Source organism: Falco peregrinus, chromosome 3 (assembly GCF_023634155.1).
Source record: "Falco peregrinus isolate bFalPer1 chromosome 3, bFalPer1.pri, whole genome shotgun sequence".
NCBI lineage: Eukaryota > Metazoa > Chordata > Aves > Falconiformes > Falconidae > Falco > Falco peregrinus.
In genome coordinates this window covers 39,390,653-39,400,873 of record NC_073723.1, presented here as the reverse complement: position 1 = coordinate 39,400,873, position 10,221 = coordinate 39,390,653, and the positions used below count along the sequence as shown (strand labels likewise).

The 10,221-nt window shown below is 38.3% G+C and overlaps 1 protein-coding gene across 1 annotated transcript in view; it reads left to right on the top strand.

Moving 5' to 3' along the window:
- ZFHX4 (zinc finger homeobox 4) overlaps positions 1-10,221 on the top strand; it is a 149,511-nt gene that overhangs the window by 25,887 nt on the left and 113,403 nt on the right. The window contains 2 exon segments of the mRNA XM_013302345.3: positions 1-454; positions 1,573-2,075. The exon segment at positions 1-454 is cut by the window's left edge and continues 2,170 nt beyond it. Of these exon segments, the coding sequence (XP_013157799.2) occupies positions 1-454; positions 1,573-2,075 (957 nt within the window).

The following is a 10,221-nucleotide window of genomic DNA, read 5'->3' as shown; positions in this document are numbered from 1 at the left end:
AACCTCAGTATTCATATGCAGTCAGACAAGCACTTAAACAACGTTCAAAATCTTCAAAACGGGAATGGCGAGCAGGTGTATGGTCACACAGCCCCGCCGGCTAACGCTGCCCTCAGTGGCTGCGGGACACCATCCCCATCTAAACCAAAACAGAAACCCACGTGGCGCTGTGAGGTTTGCGACTACGAAACCAATGTGGCAAGGAACCTCCGCATTCACATGACCAGTGAGAAGCACATGCATAATATGATGCTCTTGCAGCAGAACATGAAACAGATCCAGCACAACCTGCACTTAGGCCTTGCGCCTGCTGAGGCAGAGCTCTACCAGTACTACCTAGCGCAGAACATAGGCCTGACTGGAATGAAACTGGAGAACCCAGCAGACCCGCAGATGATGATCAATCCATTCCAGCTTGATCCAGCAACAGCTGCGGCTTTGGCACCGGGACTTGGTCAGTATCTCTCTGTCTTCTCATGTTAGTTTGTCACTTCGAAATACCAGAGCTTCAGGTGACGTTGAGAACCTTTTGTTTTGTTTTGCTTGTCATCTTGCATCCAGCTTGGTCTGGAAAAGCTAGATTAGATGTATGCTAGGTAATAGTTGCAGGGGTGATGGGAGTATCGCAAGTTTGAGCAGAAAGTGGTAAAGGAGCCCCACCTGCCCTGGCGGGCTCTGCTTCAGCCCCCTGCCTGTGCCTGAATTCTTGTGATCCCCTTTTCCTCTCCTCCACCCCTGCATGCAGGGTCTGCAGGTAGAGAATGAAATTAATTGATTATGTAATGAGGTGCTATCAAATTAACAAACTAGAAAAGAAAAAGGCAGCTCTGTTTTCTGCAGGTTTTAATTATCTCAATAGATCAACATTTTCAGGCAGGAATGCAATCTTTTCTTTCTTACCTGACAATGCCCCTTTATAGTTAGCAAATTGTCTATATTCCAAATGTAAGAGGAGGGCAAACTGGAATCAAATGCTCATGTGTGAGCGGTGTACTGTCAATCTGTTACCTAATGGCACAGATTTGTACTAAAAAGAGTTCTCAAACTTTGTTCAGTTCTAATGTTTCCTTTTTGAGGTAGCAAAATTGTCACAGTGCTGTTCACTGGGTGTATTTTAAAATTAGGAATGCTGAGATCTGGTACCAAAGTAGCTAAATTAGTATAGATATGCTTAGCCTAATTACTATACTGTAGATATATATATTGACCTACCTCCAGCATCATTTAAAGGCTATAACAAAACTACAATTAGTGCTGTGTAAGTTAATCTAGGCTTTTAAGTTACAAAAGCATTGCTGTTTTGTTATTTTATTGATCAACTTTCATGCCTTTGAAAATACAAATTCCAGAATGACATCATGCCCAGTAGGAGTAATTAAAGCTATCTGATGAGGGAATTTAGAAGTTGAAAGGGATGATTGTAATTGATCCTGATTCAATCCTATTACAGCTTTTTATAGTTTAAGCTCTAGAGAAAGCAAACTCCTTGTCAAGGCTTTATTTTACAGATTCCTTTGTGTGTGCTATGCTTGCTGGTCTCTACTTTCCCTTTTAATTTTTTTTTTCCTGTAGTAAATAATGAGCTGCCGCCTGAAATCCGACTTGCCAGTGGTCAGCTAATGGGTGATGACCTGTCCCTCCTTACTGCAGGAGAGCTGTCACCTTATATCAGTGACCCAGCGCTGAAGCTATTCCAGTGTGCTGTTTGCAACAAATTCACCTCTGACAGCCTGGAGGCCCTAAGTGTGCATGTGAGCAGCGAACGCTCACTCCCCGAAGAGGAGTGGAGGGCTGTAATTGGAGACATCTACCAGTGCAAGCTCTGTAACTACAACACTCAGCTCAAAGCAAACTTCCAGCTCCACTGCAAGACTGACAAACACATGCAGAAATATCAACTGGTGGCTCACATTAAAGAAGGGGGAAAAACTAACGAGTGGAGGCTGAAGTGTATTGCCATTGGCAACCCAGTTCACCTAAAATGTAACGCCTGTGACTACTACACCAACAGCGTGGATAAGTTGCGCTTACATACTACCAATCACAGGCACGAGGCAGCCCTGAAACTGTACAAGGTAAGCCAGCGACAGCAATTCCAGTCCGCACCAAGTAGACTAGGGAATTAACCATTTAGTGCTAATTGAACAAGGCTTTGATTAATCAGCAGAATAAATGTTTATTGAACATGTGTATAACTGAACAAGAGCTATGCAGGCTAGTCAGGGCGGCGTGTTCCCCATGAGTCCTGTTGATTCACCTGAGGGCCTGTTTAGGATGCACTTTCTGTGAACACAGGAAACGTAAGTTTTTTTAAAAACAGGTCTCACGTAATAAATGAGGTCTCTCATAATAAATGACTAGAGGGGTCTTATAACCTTTTCAGACTTTGTCTATTACATTTTGATCAGGAGATTGACAGGGATTATGGAAAATGATGACTTTTCCATATCATGCATAGGGAAGGAGATCACTTTCTGGCATATGTATCTGTTTGCAACCATACTCTATCACAGCCAAGTTATTTTACATTGTTTTTTTTTTCAGTAAGCACATGCAATATGCCACATTATTACCAAGGATATTCAAAAGTAAGCACTGTCATGCTTTTGTTTGCCCTTCTTTTCCAAGCCAGTAATGATTTTTCACAAACATGAAAGGGTGTGGTGTAGATAAATATGTTAGTAGAATGGCAACTATATTTTTATCTTTACTGGAAAAAACTATGTGGATATAATGAATATGTGGGAGTGATGAATACCATTTATTACACAACTTGTCATGACTTTTCCCAAACCCTAATTATGGGGTGATTTTTTTTTTTTCTGCAGTGTGTTTACTGGATTGGCTTGATTGTCTTGGTTCATGTAAAAAATATAACACATTCATTTCCAAGATGAATAACTTTGTAACTTATTAAAAAATCTTTTGTCTAGGGGATATAAAAATTCAGGAAATATTGCAAACCATTAGTCACTGTAACAAGCTCTAAATATGATTAGAAAATCCATTTTGCAAGTGTTATCTATTGATTTATACTAGAAATCTGTGATAACTAAACTATCAGGAGTCATCTGCTGATTACAGCAACTATGCTGGTTCTCTAATCATGTTGAAAATGTGTACACACAGAACAAATACAGAAAAGCCTCAGCAGACCTCTAGTTTAAACAAGAAAAAATATTTCGCTGGTGTTCAACCATGTTCAAGTGGTTGTTCTGAGCTTACATGGTGCACAGCCGTAACATGGATTTTCATTTTATAACCTGATAGTTGTAACCTTGGTGGATCTGCTATGGACAAAAATGGCAGTAACACAAGAACAGGTCTATTATATTGTCCAACAGTGCTGGCTGCTCTGCTAATTTAATCATGTATTTTATTTAAGTTGCATTTTTCCTTAACTCTAGGGGGTTGGGATTTTGTGCTTCTTTGTGTCATTTTTTAAAGATCAAAAGTCCTGTTTTGAAAAGTGCCAAAAAAGCTGAGCCTAGTGACACAGTTAGCCTGCCTTAGCAGCAGAGCTGCCTTCATAACGTCCTGCTCTATCATCCGTGAAGCGGTTCCTTGCTCCCTCCAGTTACGCTGATAGTGGAGCCACACTCTAAGTCAGTTTTTTAAAACGATCTAAGTTAAACATAGTTGGTCCCTACCTCTTTTTTTGAGTGTTAATCTGGATGATTTCAATGGTCTCTTTTATAATGCCACCATTCAGAGATGCTGCTGCAAACCGTGTCACAGGTAAGAATGACAAAATGGGAGACGGGAAGGCAGAGGGCTTTTCTCAGGTGGCTTCACTGCCAAGGCTTCAGATAAGATGCCAGCTGCTTATTTTTTTAAATAAAGCTGTAGGCATAGCTATGGAGTTGCAAGGTACAAACTATCTACCTAAACCAGTACTGTCTCTTCCCTTACTCAGTCCAATTCCTAAAGTAAACTTGCTCTAATATGTCTGGGTTTGCAGCGTGTCCTACAAAACATTTTAGTGTACTAAGGCAGAGAGTCTCAGCTCTTAGCCCTTGTCACTAACAATGTCCTGCCGCTGAACCTGCTTCTTTGCCAGATCTTGGCTTGTTAGATCAAACAATTCAGTATTGCCTCTGTGGTGCAGCTATCATACATGGCCAATGACCATTGCTAATATCTGAAGTTCAGTCTGAATCAGGGTGAAAGACACTCCAGTTGGGAGGGAATGCATAAGCTCTTAGACACCCTCTAAGCTTCATGTCCAACAGAAGGACAATTGAAAGTGTACTGCTGGTAAACATAGGGTTGCAAGCCTCCTGATACATATATTTTTAAAGACTTGTCCCTCGGATTGCTAGTAAGAATCTCAGCTTTTAAAAGTTTCTGTCCCTCATGACTTCTTAAGTGAAGCTTAAGAACCCTGCTAGGATTAACAACTTTCAGAAAGCAAGTAGCATATGCATGTGCTCCCATTGTTTTTATCTCATTTTAAGGCTAATTTGAAGGAGAGGAAAACTTATATAAAATATCACGTGGGTGTTGTTGTTGTTATTATTATTATTATTATCATTATTATTATTATTATTATTATTATTATTATTATTATTGATTTGGGGCTGGCAGTACTACAATGTGTCCCAAAGAGATGTGTGTACTTTATAACTGACTGCAATGCCTCTGTATGTCACCCAGAAAACTTTACTTTTAATTGTGGGTGTACATTCAGGCCTCAAGGTGGAAATAAATGAGATTTTGAAAGTGTGAGAAGTTATCTGCTAGCAGACTTGATAGTTTTGTCAGGTCTTGGTGAAGTTGTTGACACCAAGAGAGTTGTAAACTTTTTTTCTCTTGATACATCAGATAAACTTTTAGAGAACCTAAGGAAAAAAGAACATTAATTTGTATGAATAATAGATATATGCCTTGGGAGTGATATCGAATATTCATGAATTGTGTTTATATTCAAGCAGCTCCTCCAACTCTTTTAAAATTAAGGTGCTGTGAATATGGTTTGGCAATAAAAACTTTAATACTAAAACCATCTGAAAGCACAGAAAAAGAATCTGTAACTTTGTTCCTTTGCTTTGTCAAGTACCTCAAAGTTTTTTCTTTAGTCATTTATATTTATTTAAATGTTATTGTTTTGTGAATTTTCTTTTTATAAATGTTGCCGTAACAGCTTGATTTCTCTTCCTGTGCTTAACTATTGATGGAATAAAGGGATGTCTTTTCATAAGCATAGCTTTTAAATAGACCATGAACATCAGAGTGTCTCCTCTGAAGCTGTATAATTTTAGGCAGCACTGAAATGTCACTTTTAGAGTTAGATTCTAAATGTGGCAAAGTGAAACCTTTAGCTGTTTTCTAAGTAATTTAAAAAAGAAATGGCCTGCTTGCTCTTTACAGAAGTGCATATTCAAATGGTCCCAGTAATGTGGCTGCCAGGAGCCAGAACAAAGACGGCCTTACCCTGAGTGAACTCAGCTTGGCCTAAATGTATTTCCCAAAGACTTGAATTTGGAATTGTGGAACTCAATATTAGCAAATTAAACCACGCAATAGTTGCAAGTACTTGGCAGCATCCATCAAGAAACATTCAACGACTCCACAAGTAAACAGAGAAAGCCTCTATAGCAACAGAGTGCATTTCCATTCTGCAGGAGGAAGCGTTCAACTTCTGCAGGTTTGGGAAGCTGAGGCAGGGCAGTGATCTATCTCTGTGGCTATAAAGTACATATAGCTGGAACTGCTCTTAAGGAAGCCATTTTGTAGTTTAGTCAAATGGCTTTTGATTTGGAGAACCACATATATCATGTTCTGTGCTCAGAAAATAGTTTCCAACTACTTTTAATAAATAAAGAAATAGAGGGTAGCCTTTTTGCAAAGCAAACTGGAGTGGCTGAAAAGTTTTAAACAAGTAACTAAATGACACAATCAATTTCTAATCACAAATAGATACTTGAAGCTAGTCTATAAAAATATTAATCTATTAGCTGGTAATAGCTTTAATAAACATTACTTTTATATTGGATATTTACTGCAGTTTACTGCAGTGCAACTGTTTAGGAGCTCAGGGAAAGTGACGGGCAGCAGTTAGCAGACTAATACTCAGCTGTGTGAAAACTACCTTGGTTTTCCCTTTATTGACAAAATATTGATCCATAACACTATTAATGCTATGATTGTTAGTTCAGTCTGTGTAGACTCCTTTACCTCTCATGTTCTCAAACGGCAAAGATATTACCCAAAAGAAGTGACCTGATTTCAGTTTAAGAAGGTTAAAGGTTAAAGGTTAGCTCAAAAGCATCATCTGCCTAGCTGCTTAACTTGAAACTGATCAATTTAATGAAAATCTGTTTTGCAGATGGTGTTTTAATGTCTTTGGCAGGATTTAGGCAGCTTTAACATTAGACGTATGCTAGTAAAAATTATTTCTTTTATTTGACCAGAACAACACCTTTTCTTTTATGTTTTAAGGTAAAAGGCATGTGGGATATGGTATTTTGGCAAAAGACCCAGAAGCAGAAAGTGTTGATGATCTTTCCATATGGGCTCAAAACCAGAATACCCTTATGTCTATTGCTAACGATGACTGAAGAAACAAACAAAGCTGTATTCATTTTTTACCATAATGTTTTACTTTGAACCCATAAGAAAGAATTTCAGTCAGAGCTGTCCTTGAAAAAGGCTTGTCTTCTTTGCCTAGGGTGGAATGCAACAGCATTAACATTTTTAACCTGGTAGGGCATGCTGATTGTCTTTTTCAGACCTTGTATTTGTAGATCAGCAGTACTCTTTTTCCTACTCACAGACTGAGTAGTGATTGTGTTTTAGCTGTAGGTACCATAAATAATAAGGCAAATTAGTTAATCCAAATGGTAAGTTTTATCTGGTGGAGGTTATCTGAATAAACAAAGAATTAGATCCTCAGGAGTGTGAAGCCGAGCTTTGTGTTTATGTCTTCTGAGAATCTGGCCCTCAGTTTTTGCCAAGATAATTAAGTTTCAGCACAAGCATGTCTTTCTATTTTCAGATGTATGCAATTCAATAGGAATTTCTTGGGCTGCTAATGCAATACTATTATATGTTAGCTTTGTAATTAGCTAGGACTCTATCCCTTTGCTGAAATGCATTGTAATATTACACACACAAGCATAGCTTGCACGTAGCAGTCATGAAAGTGGTGCCCTTTGTTTCATATTGACCTTCCAACTTATTTAAAAAAGAGTTTACAATGAGCCTTTGTTTTGTCCACAAGTGATCATAAACAGCTTTCTAAAGAGCCCAATAAAATGAGATAATCACAAATGTATAACATCACATATTGAAAGGGTGGAAGAACAAACGGGGCTTTTACTATATTTTATAGGATAGATTTATTGTCTGTCCTTGGGTCACTTAGGGCCAAGAATTTTCACGGTCAGCTGCTTGGTCCTGCTAGCTAGCATCCTCTGCAGGAAATGCAAATACCATGCAGCACCTGCTCTTCAGTTGGGGTTATGCACCGCTTTTTTCAAGTGAGGTGTCCACTTCTCTGCTGGTTCAAAGTCAAAAGCTTAATTAGACTAGCTTTTTTTCTGCTTCTGCCATCAGCAAAGCAGAATAGTCTGTCTGGATTCCATAATGCTGTTTGCATATTTGGATTTTAAATCAGCCAGGGATAGTGAATGCTTTGCTCATCTTTATCACGTGCAGGAGGCACAAGTGGGATTTAGTCCTTAGGTAACTTTTAGTGTGACAGTTCCCCAAGGAACACTGCTTGGGTTTTTCTCATTATCCTTGTTCTGGATGAAAGCATCGTTGTTAGGAATTAACAACTGAGGTGGGGGATGTGAAGTATATGCATACAGGGATGAATGGACTAACAGCCCCAATCACTTTGTTTGCTTTACTTTCTTTGGCATGAAATGTTGATACTTGATCAGTCCAGAATTAACAGACAATCACATTCTTTTCATTTCAATTGTCCTGCACTAACTTTGTAATTTACAGTCAAATATCCTAGATATGTGCCAGTCCAATTATTGAACTGTCATTGTCCCAGTATGATGGTAAAAGAGGTCAGGAGATTGTGCAGCATTGATTTGCATAAAAATCATTTTGGAAAGGAAATTGGAATATGTCTGCACATCTGAGGAGCCAAAACACGTTTTGGTTAATCTTATTCTTGTTTGTTTAGGTGAAGAAGGCTGTTTCAAGTGATAAACAAAAGTTATTCTAATTTGATGCTAAACAAACCTTATGATAAGGGTATTTCAATTTTTATAGTGTTTTCAGGTTTATGTTCATTTAAGGTTCTAAATGTTTTATGAAATTTGATTTCTATTGCAGGTTTTAGTTACTGTAATCCAGATTATGCCCTTGTGCTTTACACTTATAAAAAGAAACAAATGTTCAAAGAACACATTGTGTAGTCAGCTATACATAGTTATACATAATATATATGCCTACTGTATGTACTTATACACTATAGACAAGTACATTTATTTAAAAAAAAACAACAAACAAGGTGTGTGCTAACAGAATAGTAATTTCAAACCTATTTGTTTTTTATTTTAAATTTAAAATATAATAGTAAAGAAATAATTTTCACATTATAGTTCATGTATATTTAATTTGATATTCAGATGTTGTCTGGCTCTGATAGTCCTACAAAATGGTCCTTGCAAAAAATAGCTTACCTTGTATTCAGCTTGTGGTACATTACTAAAGCAGAAAGGTACTCTCAAACCATGGTTTAGAGAATCCCCGTGTCCTTTCATTGAAATGCTGACCAGGATCCCAGTCTGTGTGCTGTCCTGGATGAGGATGTACAAGGCCACTATTTGAAAGGAGCCTGTACCAGATGTACAGGACATGGACTAGTGGAGCCTGAATTCGTAGCTCCTCTTGCAGAGCAGAAAGAGTGAGCAAGGAGGTGAGCAAAAGTAGCGTAAAGAGGATCAGCCTCATTTATTCAGTATGTTTGACTCACAAAATGGCTGTATAACAGCTGGTTTTTGTGCTTGGAGTTCTTTCATTCTGACATTAAGAGAAATATGTAATTATTTCTGACCGTGATTCAAAGTAGAGATGCAGTGTATAGTGTATGTAAGAGTATTATGTCAATGTGAGTGTGTGTGTGTATGTGCATAAATAGATTGCAGCTATGGATTTAGCAGCCACTCCCTTCCAGCCTTGCAACATAGATTTCCTTGTTACCCTTAGGAGATTTTAGCTGCTATTACGCAACTCACTACAGGTGTCTTCTCTAAAATTGTAATTAGAGTTTACCATACTCTCCCAGGTGGGATTTTTCTCCAACATCTCTTCCATGTATTCAAGAACAAGTACAAAAAAAAAGAAAGAATGAGACATGACAGGAAAGTTATATTTTGACACGCATACCTGTACTTCAGCTATGCTATTGCGTTTGCTAAGTGATTTAGGAGAAACTTTCCCCTGGTCTATGCATTTGTCAGTCCATCCAGATAAAATGCCAGAATTAGGAAATTACAGGAGGGTTGATGGGAATAAAACCTTAGAGATCTCATATGTACAGGACTGAGCTCTGAGCTGTTTGATACGCAGCTTTTGAGACTGTATTGGCTCTATATGTGTCTATCGTGCTAGACAGACAAATTAATTTCTTTTTTTCTTTGGGGTACCCCTGAAGCAATGTGCCAGTTAGATTTTGTAAGGGAGGATAGTAAAGAGGCTGGCATGAAATGCTGAGAAATACCAGTTCTGTTGGTTTTAGCAAGAATTGGGTACAATGCAGGAGACATATTTTATTGGAGAAACTTCCATGTGTATGTTTGTGGGCAAAATACAATAGAGTACAACAGGAAATAGATAGTAATTACATGAAATATGAGTAGGGTTTTTATGTTAATAAAACATAAATTACTAGTGGTAGCTTGTAATATTTTTTATCCTGGTGGTCCTTCTGTTAGCCCGGCGTACTTAATACAGGCAGATAGTGAAGAATGATGATCATGCATCTTCATGCTGATATATAAAGAAAGTGAAGCTTTGCTAAGAACCACAAGACCTTTGCTTTGTGGACAGCAGTGAAGGAGGATGTCATGGGTATGACCCCCTTGGTCTGCAGCAGAAGGTGCCAGCCTTGCAGTTCTGCAGCAGACAGATACACAGAGCATTGTGCACCATAGCCTCAGGGGAAACTGTGTGTGCTACTCTCCCTGTGGGAGGGAAGGCATTAATATAATCTTTAGCTTTTAAAGGCAGGGGGCACTAAAGGAAACAAAAATTGAA